Source organism: Mustela lutreola, chromosome 6 (assembly GCF_030435805.1).
Source record: "Mustela lutreola isolate mMusLut2 chromosome 6, mMusLut2.pri, whole genome shotgun sequence".
NCBI lineage: Eukaryota > Metazoa > Chordata > Mammalia > Carnivora > Mustelidae > Mustela > Mustela lutreola.
The window spans coordinates 100635002-100650403 of NC_081295.1; the positions used below are offsets into that span (position 1 = coordinate 100635002).

At 41.7% G+C, this 15402-nt stretch overlaps 1 protein-coding gene across 1 annotated transcript in view; it reads left to right on the forward strand.

The window, feature by feature from the left end:
• The window catches only part of LRRC1 (leucine rich repeat containing 1), a 129877-nt gene that overhangs the window by 98387 nt on the left and 16088 nt on the right, over nucleotides 1-15402 (forward strand). Inside the window, exons 5-10 of the mRNA XM_059178279.1 lie at nucleotides 4157-4213; nucleotides 4494-4557; nucleotides 4926-5000; nucleotides 6874-7018; nucleotides 9405-9523; nucleotides 11063-11146. Of these exons, the coding sequence (XP_059034262.1) occupies nucleotides 4157-4213; nucleotides 4494-4557; nucleotides 4926-5000; nucleotides 6874-7018; nucleotides 9405-9523; nucleotides 11063-11146 (544 nt within the window). The remainder of the gene's footprint in view (nucleotides 1-4156; nucleotides 4214-4493; nucleotides 4558-4925; nucleotides 5001-6873; nucleotides 7019-9404; nucleotides 9524-11062; nucleotides 11147-15402) is intronic.

A 15402-nucleotide genomic window follows, 5' to 3' on the forward strand; every position in this document is an offset into this window, starting at 1 on the left:
GCTGGTATCATTGCTAGTAGTCGAAGTGTTAAAAACCAGTAATTCTTATATTGCATCTCCAGTGTCTCATTTTCTCACATGTAAAATATTAGAAACACCTGGCATATTCTTTGGTCTCTATACTCTGATGTTTTAACTGAAGTGGCTGATAAAGACGTGTGGAGGCTGAGTCTCCTTGTTTCTCTCGGCCTAGGGATTAAGAGCCTGGTCTCAGAAGTGGACAGAACTGAGTCTGACTCCCCCAGTGCCGCATTTGCTGGAGCATATTTTTCTTCATTAGGTGCTATAAGGGAGGCAGAGGTGTTTGTGCTACATTGAATGTTCCCTTGATGGGAAGGCACTATCTTGATATCTGGATTGACGATGCATGCTGTATTCTGAAAGACTAAGGGAGATCATTTGTTCATTCATTTAGTTATTCCATTTTATATTAATTTCTCTGGTCTAAATCTGCATTCAGGCAGATCTCCTTTTATGTAAGCTGTTAGTAGAATATTTGGAGAGGGCTGGCAGGATTCTGTACTTGCTCTGGGACTGTGCAACTTGTATCTTTCTACAAGTTGGCCAGGGCCAGCAGCTCACTGTCTCTGGGAGCTGCACTTCAGGGAGTCTTCCGTAGCGGGGATGACTCCTATGATGTAGAGTGTCATGTAGCAGGACAGGCCCACTTAGAAGGTACCTGACTGCACAGGGCTGTGGTCTGTCTCAAGGAAATAAGGGGCAACACTGTCTTGACTTGATGGGAAAATGGAAAATGTAGTTTGCCCTAATTGCCATAGTAGATATGATTATCTTTATTTTAGGGTAGGTTGGGGTAGCACCTGAGCTGGGCAGTCCAGCAGCTACTTAGTGAGGGACAAGCCAGGAGTGGAGCCAGGGCCGGGCCCTACTCCCTGCGCCCTGCCCAACCCCATGTACTCTTCTCAGAGTAACATTTGGCCACTGGATCCACACAGCCTGATGGAATGCTTGAGTTCCTTCATTTTAAATAGTTTAAAGTTAGGGGAAGTATTGCCTCAGAAAAGCTCTTATTTTAAATACTTTGTTTTAAATTAATTGTTGAATTTTGAAAAGTTACAAAAATCAGCTGTTTTTTTGTTGTTGTAACACCCATACATTCTCATTCCCCCAAGTCCTCCAAACAGTAGAAACTAAGAAGTTTTGGAATCAGAACTTTTTTGCTTAACAGGATATTCTGCTTACTTGGGTGTTAGCATGGTGGTGGTGGGAACCATGCGTTGACTGTAACAGGTCATTAGCAAGTTCTGCTAACTTGCAGAATGTTGGAAGTCTGCGGGCATTTTTGCAGTGTTTTTGCTCAAGCATTATTGCTTTTAGTAACTGTGGCCTGTGCCTTTTACCCTCAAGAGAAAATGTAAAGATAATTTAAAAATGTGTACCCTGTTTTTAAAATGACATAAACCTGTGTTTATGCTAGTGCTTGTGTCCTTGGTGCGGTTAAGAAGGTAAGACTGACATATTTGCCCCAGATTGATAGCTGCTTTTAAAATCGAAATTATTAAGAGAGTCCAGAGAATAGAGGGCCCCTGAGATGCCTCAAGGCGGTGTGGGGTGAGGGCAGGAGTTTTGGCTTCCCACCAGACTTGGATTGTGCTTTTGGCCCTTCCTAATGGAATTTACACAAAGCACCCCGTTCCTAATTGTGTCCTTGGCCTGTCATCACCCAGCTGGGTCGTTACTAATCAATAGTATGAGAGAGTGTGATGTGTGTGAGGAGCTGTATGCCATGCCAGAGAGAGTGGTCAGGTGGTCCAGGTCAGGCGGGAGGCCTCAGGACGATGCTCCGCATCAAGGCCTGCAGAAAGCTGCTTTTATTGTTATTTTATTTTATTTTATTTTTTAAGATTTTATTTATTTATTTGACAGAGAGATCACAAGTAGGCAGAGAGGCAGGCAGAGAGAGAGGAGGAAGCAGGCTTCCCGCTGAGCAGAGAGCCCGATGCGGGGCTCGATCCCAGAACCCTGGGATCATGACCTGAGCCGAAGGCAGAGGCTTAACCCACTGAGCCACCCTGGTGCCCCTATTTTATTTTATTTTTTAAAGATTTTGTTTATTTGTTAGAGAGAGAGAGCATGAGCAGGGAAGGGGAAGAGGCAGAGGGAGAAGCAGGCTCCTCTTTAAGCAGGGAACCCCATGCAGGACTCCTTTCCAGCACCCTGGGATCATGAATGACTGAGCCACCTAGGCACCCCAGGAAGACCACTTTTAAAGAGGGCATTCAGTGATGCCTGCCAGTAAGGTTTGTGAAGCAAGGACTTTTTCCTTCTTTTATTAGTGTGTGCCTTTCATGCGTCAAAATTGATGTGAAAGCAATGAATGTTGAACAGATAAAATTACAATTTCATCAGTGATTGTTAAAATACGAATGTGAAAATAGCTAAAGGTTACTACCTCCCCAGTGAAACTGGCCAGGGTTTACACCAAAGCTGAAAGCAAAGCAGTGCAGTGTTTACTTGTCACCCTCGTGTACAGGTTGCTTTTTGAAATAGACGCCAGGTAATTCCTTCTCACCTCCCTCTCCTTCCCATTCTTCTGTCTTCTGTATGAATGCATGACACACCCAAGGTAGAGCTACATTGCTGCAACTTTGGCCTTCCTTTTTTCTTAAGAATGTCAGCATTAAATTCATAATTGTTAGCAGGGATTTTGTTTTTTTAAAAAAATATGTTCTGAAGAGTTTTGTTTGCTTCTGCCTTAATTGTGAGAAGTATTGTTTTCTAAAATTGGAGGAGATGCAGAATTTGTACATTTCATCAAGTTAAGATACATTTTCCAGGAAACAGTCTTCACATGTGTATATATATTGTTTGTGCAAATTAGATTTACATTTTCTGATGTTATGAAACCAGCTTTGGTTCTGGCTTTTATGTTGGAAGGAGAATGGAAGATTAAGGCAGATTAGAGTGTTGGGATAATGTTTGACTCCTTGTGTTCTGTGTGCTTACATGGTAAAAATCCTCCAAATTTGAACATTACTGTGGTGATACAAGCAAAACCTTGAGTTTGGGATTGGTGCAGAGCTTAGTACAGCACCTGGTGGAGTAATAGATGAATCTGTTACCTTCCGAATCAGTAATGCGTGCCCGTGCTGACGTCCCCTGGGCATATGAGGTTTCTGGTGAGGCAGAGCCGCCACTGCATATGAAGCTTCCACCCAGATCATTAGTGTCCTGGGAAAACATCTGTCTCCTTTCATTGTGCTCCTGGTAGGCATGGATTACACCTGAGAGACAACAGAATCTGCAGAAAAGCATGCTACTGTAGAGTTCCATAGGAATGAAACAAACATTACCGCTCCCATTTATTGAATCGGTCTTGTGTTCTGGGCACCACGTGAGGTGTCCTTAATGCATTTAAATGGCCATTATTTCCATACTGTTGCTTCCAGGTACTCTGCGAATTTGTGGTCTTTTTTTTTTTTTTTTTTTTTTAAGATTTTATGTGTTTTTGGGAGAGAGAGAGAGCGAGAGAGAGCCAGGGAACATGAGCAAGGAACAGGGGGGGACAGAGGCAGAGGGAGAAACAGAAGCCCCACTGAGCAGGGAGTCTGATGCAGGACTCCATCCCAGGACTCTGGGATCATGACCTGAGCCGAAGGCAGACACTTAACAACTGAGCCACCCAGGCATCCCTAGAATTTGTGATCTTAGGTATAGCATGTGGACCCTCTGGACTGAGATGCCTACTATCAAACATGGTTGGTCTCTCACTGGTGTTTGGAAGAAGAGCTGTGATCTTTGTGAGATTAAAGGCATTACTGTTTTTTATGGTACCTGCACATATTTGACATTCTAAAGTTTGGAAGCATACAGTTGGCTTCTATCTTGGTTCCAAGCAGTAGTTTGTCTTTAAGGACTACTGACTTATTTTCACATATCAACTGTACAAGTATTTAAATAAGGGTGCTTTACATTGATGATGCTTCTCTTTTTATTTTAATATTAAAACTGAGGAGGTAGATAGTATGTTGTTTTTAATGAGGATAGGGGTAGTGGTTATACATATTTTTCTCCTGGGAGGAAGTGATGAGGTTTTATTAAGAATTGCTATTTGTGGAGTATATTATGAAGGGGAGAATGGGAAGAAGAATCTCAGGAATTTTCCTTATATTTTTTTCCTCTTGTTCATTTCTAGTCTTTATAACCTGGCTTCCCTGGAACTGAGAGAGAATCTTCTTACATATCTTCCTGAGTGAGTCTCTGGGCAAAACAAGAGGGGATTTTGTACTACATGAATTTCTTCAAGTATTAAAAAAAAAAATAATAAGTACTATAGTACTTTGTCAAAAAGAGATTCTGTGTCTTTTGGAAAGTTTGGGAGATGCCAGCCTTCCCTTAATAGTTTTTACTTGGTAATTCTTAGAACCATGCAGTTTGAATGTTTTTGGAAATGAATCCAAGTGAGGAATACCATGTTGCTCAGCATTTCTAAGTACTCTCTAAGAGTTCCTTCTTCTTCTTTATTTTAATAGTTCTCTTACCCAACTGCGGAGACTAGAAGAACTTGATTTAGGAAACAATGAAATATATAATTTGGTAAGTCTGTATCGAAGAGATTTAGATTTAATTTTGTCCCTATGTGGTATTTTAGGGGAAATCTGTAGGGGTGTATTTTCACAGATATAGCTTGGCAACATGAGAGAATATGCTTCAGTTCATACATGTTAAGAATTATGATGTAGGGGTGGGGGGGGTCAGGACTAGAGATGACGGGCATAAATGGAAATCACCAGCATGCTTGGAGAGCACTGGGAGTGCTTTTAGGATGGGGGACTTGTATTGGAAAAGTCCCAACAGACATCCTCTATAGTACCCATTTATTAACTGTTGAATTGGGATTCTTTCTTAGTGGAAGACTCAACATTGGAACTTTGTTACCATAGCATTGTTTTTTGTTGTTTTAGCCAGAATCAATTGGAGCTCTCTTACATCTAAAGGATCTCTGGTTGGATGGAAATCAGCTATCAGAATTACCTCAGGTAAGTGGTGATTTTACATTGTTTCCCCCAAATTATAAAACAACCACAGGCACCACTCATGTATTCCCTGCTACTATGTGAAATTTTCTATAATGGGGATCTTGAAACCAAAAACATTGGTTGAAAAAGCACATTTGGTAACATATATTAAGCATTCATCATGCTACATTGCCACAGAAAAATTGAAAGCCTCAACCCACAATTTCTAAAGATAGAAAATACATCCTTTAGTTGGTGAAGTCTGTATTTTATTTCATCCTTGCTCCCCATGTGGCTTACTTCAAGCCCAGCAACTTTGTAAATTGTGAGGACTCCTGAGTCTTAGATGGTGTCCATTTCTGACAGTCTGTGATGTGCCAAGTGCTTTGGGATGATTGTGACCACATTCTGTTCTGTAATAGTTGATGTAAAAGAAATGTTAAAAGCTTTTATGTCACGATTTTTGCAAATACTGCTTATGTTTTAGCTGTTTTGTCATAGTGTTAAGGTTTTTCCAACTCCTATCAAATGTGAGAACCGTGTTCCAAATGAATTAGAGTCTGCACAGACTTCTAGGTACATAGTCATCTCGTGGAGTCCTTTTGTAAGCAGACTTGCCTTCTGGTAAAGAAAGAAACATAAGCCAACAAACCCAGCAATTAAAAAAACAAGCGTTTTCCTCTTACTCAATTTTTCTCTAACTATTCCTGAATTTCATTCTTTGATATACCTTATAGCCAGTCTTTAAAGTCCGGGTGTATTTTCTGATGGCCTAGGTGCCCCTAGTTTAAAGCAGATCAGATGGTCAGGTGTCTGCTCAGTGGGCTGAAGCAGGTGTGATGGTGCCGTGTGCTGTAGGTGAGGAAGGCCGTGTTGATGCAGGAGGTCGAACTCCAGGACGAAGCACTCGTAGCATGTTTTGGATGTAGTTACAGCACTGAAAGTATGAGGACCTCACTCACAGCCAAGGGAAGGAAGGAGATAATTGCAGTCTCTTTCTGAGGTCTTGGCTGCATTTGGAGAAAGGAGACAGATTAGCAACTGATGTGGTGAAGGTCTGATTAATATCTAGATTTCTCTAGGAAATTAGGAGAAATCCTGGTTGGGAGAATTCTCATTATTTTCGGAGTCACAGGATGGGGAATAAAATACCACGGGGTTATTAGGAAAGTAATACACCAGCTCTGGGGCATGATGGGAGAAGAGAGAGAGAGAGAGAAAGAGAGAGAGTGTGTGTGTGTGTGTATGTGTGTGTGTGTACAGATGGTTTCTTTCTTTTTTTTTTTTTAAAGATTTTATTTATTTATTTGACAGACAGAGATCACAAGTAGGCAGAGAGGCAGGCAGAGAGAGAGAGGAGGAAGCAGCCTCCCTGCCGAGCAGAGAGCCCGATGCAGGACTCAATCCCAGGACTCTGAGATCATGACCTGAGCCAAAGGCAGAGGATTAACCCACTGAGCCACCCAGGCGCCCTACAGATTGTTTCTTAACAGAAAATCTCAGGGTCACCCTGAAGTATGAGTTGCTTATTGAAGTGATTGATTCCAAAACCTGAGGAACTGGATTCGAGACTCCCTTTTTTAAAATTATGTAACCATAGAGTCATTTGTTCTCTTGGTGCCAGTCTCTTCATCTGTTACGTGAGAATGATTCCTTGCCTGCCTGAAGTTGGAGGGCTTGGCATCCCTCCCAGAGCCGTGTCTGTGATTTTTACAGCTTCCCGTTTTCATTGGAAAGGGGTCTGGAAATTTACTCCAGCCTTCTCATATAGATAAACTCTAAAGAAACATCCTCGGGACAACTTTGGGATTTGACTGTGAAAAATCACTGTAAGAAATTCCTCTGTACTGTGGCAGGTTGAAGCATGAATCTCTTTTTTGTGTCACTGATGTAGGAAATAGGAAATCTGAAGAACCTACTGTGCTTAGATGTCTCTGAAAATAGGTTGGAAAGACTTCCTGAAGAAATCAGTGGCCTGACTTCATTAACGGATTTAGTCATTTCCCAGAACTTACTAGAAGTGATTCCAGATGGCATCGGTAAGTACGGAAAGTAATTCCCTACTAAAGGTGCTGGCTGTTGTTTCAGGCCTTTGGAGATCACTCTGATCCTTTGGTCACCACCCTCAGAGGCTGGCGATGTGGCTCCTTTAGTCTCATTTATTTGTTCTTAAAGAAGGAATGCAGAGAACATTTAATGCACTTGAAGTTTCTTGATAGGCAAGTATTTCTGTCATCCTGGTTCCGGTAGCAGTTATAGGTATGATTACTTCTAAGTGTTGACTCCTCTGTCTCTTCCGTATCTTGTCTCCATTGTTTTCAGTAGAGATTAGTCTGAATAATAGATAAGTTTCAGGCATGGGAACAGTCTCAAAAATAAAACTCTGAAATTTTTATGTGAGCATCCTAAGTAGTTAATGAGAAAGTGACTCTGACCTCACCACATGACCTAGGGAGGAATGGTGTGTTTGAGTTGATCCTTTTCTCATACGTCGAGAATAGTCTTTTCCTTTAGCCATTGTCTGTCATTTCCTTTAAAATCAGTTAGTTCAGACATTTCCTTTATCCTAAAGGCATTCAGTCCTGTGTGAGAAAATAAACTCCGAAGGTATAAACAGACGTGGACCGAGAGCTCCACCATTGCGAAGCCACTTAGAGGTTGTAAGAAACTATGTTTAACCACATAGTTAACAAAGTGTTGCTGTCTTTGACCTTTGTTTAGCTTTTATTCAAAATATCAAAGCAGGTTTCTGAAGGATTTTCAGTAGCTGAAGAAGCTCTAGGACAGAGAACCACTTCCTTTCTGGTGTTTGGTCAAGATGAAAGCAGTATCTGATCATAACAACTGGGGAGGAACACAGACGTTGTCTTTTGGTTCGGCCTGGGTGGAAAATTGATGGGGATTTTGAGTCCAGGTAGAGATGGTCGGTGAGAATGATACTTGGTATCCAAAAACAGTTGTAGCAACTGGGGACATTTTGTTGCTAGGCATAGGAAGTAGGAAGTGTGAAATGGCTGACCTCAAGCATTTGAGAGGCCGTCCTATAGAAGAGAAGTCAATTTGTTACTGCATCTTCTAGTTCAGACAGCTATAGGGGAAGGATATAAATGAAATATTGGTTACAAATTAGTCTGGGCTGCTTAGTGAAGGGATGAGCTCCCTGTAAATTGAAGTGTTCAGGGAGAGGCGGCAACACCACTTGCCAGTAATACCATTTTGTTTTTGTTTTGTTTTGTTTTTAAGATTTTATTTATTCATTTGACAGGGAGAGATCACAAGTAGGCAGAGCAGCAGACAGAGAGAGAGGGGGAAGCAGGCTCCCCGCTGAGCAGAGAGCCCCCATGCGGGCTCAGTCCCAGGACCCTGAGATCATGACCTGAGCCGAAGGCAGAGGCTTAACCCACTGAGCCACCCGGGTGCCCTGCCAGTAATATTGTTAAGGAGACTCCTCGGTGGCACGGAGATCTTTCGATTCAATTCAGTGTGCCCTGCCCTGTGGAGAAGGCCTCTCCTGCCGGTGAGGACAGGTGGAAGCTCTCTGGAAACAGTGTTAGTAGGTTATTGACTATGCTAAACAAAGAACTTATGACTCTGTTAGTTCTCCTGCCCTGCTGTGTGAAAACACACAAAGCAAGTTAATTTTTTCAACATTTTTTCTTCAGCTTTACATTTCTTTTAAGATAGAAGCCATTTTCTGATTTTCCTGGGGACAGTGTCCCCATGCCAGCCTCTCTCAGTAGATATTGAAGGCTATCTGTTTTGTAGGATTATTCCTTGAATTATGGTTGAAAATGAGAATCCAAATGACTGGAGATTTTCTTCACTCAGTGGGGACATTGAGGAAGCTGTGCTCACCCCATTCCTGTTTTCCATGGCCTGCGGGGACCACCAGAAAATCTACCCTTTCTGCCCTGAGTGAAATACACTCAGTACTTCATGTGGCATTTCAAAGGTTTCGATTTTATTCTGTATCTCTAGAGCCATTCATTTCAGAAGTCTTCACCAAGCCACTTTCACTCCAGGTGATAAAATAAACCACACTTTATTTTTTGTTTTCAGTGAGGATGCTTCTTGGAGTAAGATGAAAGTCTCTCTCCTTTGTACATGAAACATTTCCTGTCCTTAAAGATCTGTCAAGAGCTAGTTATTTGTTTTTCTATAAAGTTTCTGGCTTTGATACAATTTTTTATGTAGTGACTTTTAAAATGATTTTTTTTCTGATTGCTAGCTGTTTTTGATGTTCCAATAAAACTAACTCTCCACCTTTAGTGATCTAAATGAGAAAGATGTGGTTTCATAATGTGAAAAGCTGGGTGAGGGGAAAAAAAAGTAACTATTTAAAACAAAAAGAACAGCAGATAAGAGATACCAAATAATGATTAGGAAGACAGTTGTAACTAATGAGCTGAAATAATGCTTTTACAGGAAAACTAAAGAAATTGTCGATCTTAAAGGTGGATCAGAACAGACTCACACAGCTGCCTGAAGCAGTTGGGGACTGTGAAAGCCTCACTGAATTAGTTCTTACAGAAAACCGGCTCCTGGTGAGTGTGGGGTGCACATTCAAATGGATATGTGTTGTGTGGTTTCTCTATCAGAAAGACTTATCAGGGTAGGTTCTACTTACTCATAATTGGGGTGGACTGTGTGGAAATTTTCTTATTTCTTACATCTAAAAAGGGACTTCAAAGCAAATGCAGGGCATAAAGACAACTGGCTTTTAACCTGCTTCAGTGAAGAGAATGGTAGTTAGGCTCCACTGACAGAGGTGTCCAGTGAGGGGTAGGGGTAAGCCCATCAGTGGTTGTGCTGATGCCTCCACCCTGGTGTCCGAGGTCCACCGGGGGCAACCTTCCTAGGGTTCTTCGAGCAGATGGAAAGAGAGAGAAGGGGAGAAAGTGGTGTTTGGCTGAGAAAAGCCTTGGTGGGAATAGGGGCAGGGGAATGAGTACTGTTTGGGGGCTGAGCGTGGAACTGAGATCTTACCCCACCCTGGAAATTGGGGGTGGCAGTGGCTGCAAGTGTCCACTCTTGGGCTGGACTTCCCCATCCTCCCAAGGGCAAAGCTTTGGTGTCAGCCACCTGGTCGTGGTGCTGGGGGGATCTGGATGAGCAGGATGACAGTGGATCTCTGTTGCTCCTCCCTTCCTGCTGCTTTCTCTGCTTTCCTCAGGCCCTCACTGATCACTGTATCCTCTCTTCCTTGTCTTGTAGCAACTATGTTTGCTTCAGCTTACATTCCTACCTTGCTCTTTCATTTTGTCACTCTGTTTCCTACCTTACTCTCCCTACTCCTTTTCCTCTTCTCTTTTCTTCTTTCTTTATAAAAACAATAAGCAAGGCTCTTTAGGTGGAAAGAGCAGAAAAATAGCACGAGTGGGTAGGACACAGAGCTGGTGCAGGAGCCAAGCCACATCTCTCCTCGGGCAGTGTGGGCATCCTCCTCTGGTCGGTATTGTGGAAGTACCCAAATCTTCTGATGCTAGTTTATGGTTTTAGGCTTACAGATATTTATCATTACAGAGGTAAACTAACATTCACGCCTGGCTTCTAGCAGAGTGTTGAAACTCTCCCCGCCACCAGAGTCCGACCTGGTTCCTAGAGTGCTTTGCGTACCCGACCCCCCCAGCCCTGCTTGCCTTGCTCCTGTTTCCATGCCACCTACCCTTCTGCCGGCTTCACAGCACCCCACTTTGGATTCCGGTTCTCCCAGCCCTTTGGCTTTTAGGTCATCCAAGCCATTCTCCCAGTGTGGTTCTCAAAAGTGCAGGCAATGAATGATGAATTTTGAGGTTCAAATTCTTACTTAGGTTGTACCTCTTTACTAGGTGTTTCTCTGTTTCCAGGCCCATGCCTTTGACTCCATTTCAGTGAAACATACTCTAGTTTTAACAAAAATATAGAATATTTAATTTTACATCTTCCAAGTGAGCTTTGACCTATCCGATATTCAGAAAGAACAATTATGTCTCTTAGTGGATGAGAGTATATTCTTTAAATCCCTGAAAGGATTTAATATCTGTTTTACTGTGAGTCATGTTAAAAAATGTATTAAATTAATAATTAAAATATTGTTTTAACAGACTTTACCTAAGAGCATTGGAAAACTTAAGAAGTTGAGCAACTTGAATGCAGACAGAAATAAATTAGTGTCTTTACCAAAAGAGGTATGTGCTTTAAAAAAACAATAATGATTATACAGAAATAATAGCACACAGGGGATCAAAGTGTCACACATTTTAAAAGACTTAATGTGGTGCTTTTTAAATGTTATGTACTCTCATTAGTGAGCATATAGATGGTTGGAGGAATTATATCAAAGAACCATCAGCAGTGACTTTAAAAAGGGTAGACGAGTCCAGATGACTATGAGCATTTGAGAAAGGTGAGTTGATAGGATTTGAAGTGGGAGATGGGAGATATTTGACATTTCTGGCTTTGCCATACAGAGAACCATCGAAAGCAATAGGTAACTTGGGGGTTTAGCAGACGAAGCGGATAACGTTGGGTCTAATTGAGTTTAATGTGAAATTAAACTGCTTCCTAAGCCAATGGAATTATAAAAGTGGATCTTGATGCAACCCTTTTCTTGGACAGAGATTGATACCGAGCAGTGTTCATTTCCGGGAGAGAGCGAACGAACTCTTCACAAAGGCATTCATGTGGAGGGAGGTGAATGGGAAGCTATAGCCAGATTCTTAGGATTTTTTTTTCTCTGTCAACGATCCAACCAAGAGAAGAGCCCGTCACCAGGCTTTGTGGGGACTAGTTGTACAGATGTAGAGGCACTTCAGTCCTGGCAAGGGAATTGCTGAAAACAAGGGGACCCAGAGCAGATGAAACAAAGACTCATGTGTGATATTTAACAAAAGGCTTACCTTCTATTTATAACTAGGGGAACCAGGAGATAGGTAGTTGATTTTTTTGTTAACCATTAGCCTGAAACTCAGTTCAGCTGCCTTTCTTATCCCCATCGAATGTCAGTGAGCCCCACCCCCTTTGTTAGGCCTCACATGAAAAGGTATGATATCGTGTGATGGGATCCCTGGCCAGGCTCAGTGTCCTTCCTTTCTCTGTTTTGACCCTTTCCAATGTTTCTCTTGGGATAATTTTATTTGTTTATTTTTTTATTATTTTGTTTTATTTTTCTTGGGATAATTTCAAATCTACCATCCCACCAGCCAGAACTTGCGGGTTCTTGTTTTCCTAGGGCCCTTCCCAGGGTGTCTGAGCTTTGCTTGGCTTCTCTTTCTCTCCCCTCATCATGACACTACACCCACCGTCTTCCAGTCTTCTGCCCGGGCAAGACAGCCAACATTCCTGAAAGGAAGCAAGGGAGGGTATTTATCATAAATGTGACCATATTCTGACCCACCCTTACTCTGAGCACTGGCACTTAAATAAAACTGTTCCCCACAGAAAGACTTCAGTACACCTCTGCTAAACTGGGACACAAGTAAGAGATTCTGCGAATCAGAACATTGTGGTTCTGGTCTCACAGTGATAAACCAAAACACAGGGCTGATATTCTGAATATTGATTTTATTCTTGTTGAATGGGTAGCAGACTGGACAGGTAGACACATGCACAGAGAAGTAGAAAAGATTTCTTACTTTTTTTCTAGACGCCACGTCCCGTACTCGGTGCTGTCGTGTTTGTTAACTCCATGAATCCTCACAACAGCTTTTGAGGTTGTAAGTGAGAGTTCCTCATTTTACAGATGAAAAAGCAAAGGCTGGTGGAAAGCCTTCCTTAGCAGGCCTCACATAGCTAGCAGTTGGTAGAATGGGCTGCAGAGATGTGTCCCCCGACAGCCTGCTCACTATTGTTCCACAGGCCAAGGAAAGCATGGCCACTCAGGGCATACGGACACAGTCCAGCCTTTCCACATGTGGCCCTGAGGTAAGATAGGACCTTAAGATGGTAAAGAGAGGTCAGACAGTCTTTCGTTTGGACATGTTAGAAAATTAATACATTTCAGGAACATTTTCAAGGTTAGTGCTGAAGAGAGCACTTGGGAGTTGAATGTCCATCTCCCAGGAAGTTTCCCCACACAGTTGCCCATACCCCTCTTTTGATTCTCTTGCAAAGGAATACATCCTAAGCACAACGTTAACATTTTGTGTAAAATTACTGCCATCATGTTAGCATCTGTCCTCATGTGAGCATCTGCCCTCTTCACATTTTAAGAGAATGAAACTTGTATTCAGGCTTTGGAGGGATATACCCACCATGTGTTGTGTGTCTGTGTAAATTTATTAGAATGGCATTTTATGATGTGGGAAGTGGACATGGTATGAAAGTAGTTCTAGCTTTAATGCATTTTAGTTCGCTGTCACGAACTTGAAATTGTGCTCTCCTTGAAATTGTGATTAGTTTTCTGGCATGTAGAGTCTGATAACTGAATAAAGTCTGTGCCCTTTCCTGTAGCTGGGAGAGGAAGCAGAGAGAGTTGAGGTTTTTAGGAACTGGCTCTCTTCTAGCATACCTTCATTGCTACTCATGCACATTCACCTCCCAGGTGTAGGAAAATGCACTGAGCCCATGCCCCTAATTCTGCTGTGGGTTACAGTGGTGAACCCGTAGAAACAGCTGCTGAGTGCTTGCCGTTGACCATCAGGGCTGAGCAGCTGGACCACTGCAGGCCACCTGACAGTGAAGTGTGTCATGTTGACAGCTGTGCCATGAGTCTCTGTGCAGTGCGTGAGTGTGGTAGGCCCCTAACCACGTGCACGCGTGCATGTGTGTGCGTGTGTGTGGAATCGGGGAGCGGGGCTGGGCCTAGGGACTATGTGTGTGTGCACTTGCTCTGCCTCCAAGCTTGATACCATTTGATCATATCCTGTACTTTCCGTGATTAGATTCTGCACTTGCAAAACTCTACTACTCTCTCTTGAACAAGTGGCATGCATGACATATCTAAACCAAAATGCTGACCGATTCAATATATATGCCCCCAAACCACAGTTGTATTAGTTGCGATTGGTCCTGTATGCCATGTAGTTCTACTTTTTGTCTTTCTTTAATTTGATGCTAGTGTATATCATGTTTTAGAGCACGGCCCCTTAATCTCTGGCAACATTTATTTGTTTTTGTTTGTTTGTTTGTTTCTCCCAAATGAGGGAAAATGTACTGTGTGGGTCACAATTATAGATTCTGTTTGTGTTTTGTGGTGTTATTTGTAGTAAACATTTGCAAATCAATGAATGTCTCTTGTTTTCTTAATTGTTAGCTGCTTGGAAATTTAGGAAAGTCGGGTAAACTTGTTATCTTGTAAGTATTGTTCAGACCATAGTTGCATCTCTAACTTCCATTTTGCTTCTTAAATGCATGAAGATTTCAAATCAACTGACTGCTTTGTGTGCTCCTCATTGTAAAATATTGGACATTTTTCTTTAAACACAGTTTTGTTTTTGTTTTCTTTTAAATGACCGCATGGCCTGGAACCTTATTTTGTTATGTGTTTGTCAGTTGTCAGATTTGTTCAGATTGTTCTCTCCCAAAAGAATGCTTTTCTGTGAATTACATTTTAAGTTATTCAGAAATTCCAAAAGGCATAACGTGGCAGCTCATCTGTCTTCACTGAACTCCAGTTTGTCAGCATAATTCTCTCTCTAATGGAAAGGCTAGATTTGCTTTATTTGCTACATGTGGCATGCTTCTGATTTTTCAAGCAACTTAATTGTGTCTTTTATTTCTCATCCTGTCGTGTAAGTGTGTATGCTTCTGGGGGAAAGAAGGCTCCCTAAAAAACACATGTTTTTGGTGGAGGGAAGAATTAAAAAGAGATCGTGTTGTGTGATGCGTGGACAGACAGGGAGTTGGTTTATATGTGATTGTGGGTATGAGGAAGGAGAGCCAGCAACTTCATAACATTCCCCAGCCAAATCTTACCTTTGAACAGTCTGCACCATTTAAAGAGTTTCTGGTTGGAAGAAATTGAGCATGTGTCCAAGTTTAGAGTCTAGTCTTTTGTCTCCATTAAGTCAAAATGAAAGTGATCTTGACTTCATCACACTTATGCAGTCAAAAGATAGGATTTACAGATCATTCATCAAATCCTGTTTTTGTTTTTAAACAGGCACTCTGTAAATGTTAATTACCCATAAGTATTTTGATTTTCAGAGAGAGAATTCGTTTTATGGATAGCTTTCTGTCTTATTACAGTTTAGTGTAAACTTCCATCATATTCTAAAATGGATTATTGCTAAAAGGGGTAAGGTAAAACCTAAAAATACAAGAATAAAACGTAGTTGGCCATCGGATTTCAAAATGGAGAAGGCATTTCCAAACTTGAAAGTGGAAAGAAGTCTTAAAAAAAATAAATAAATAAAAATTTAAAAAAAACAGTTGATAGGTTTGTCTATGTGAAAATTAGATTTCTGATCTTCAAGAAGGTAGAGACACCCTGAGGGCCAGAGGA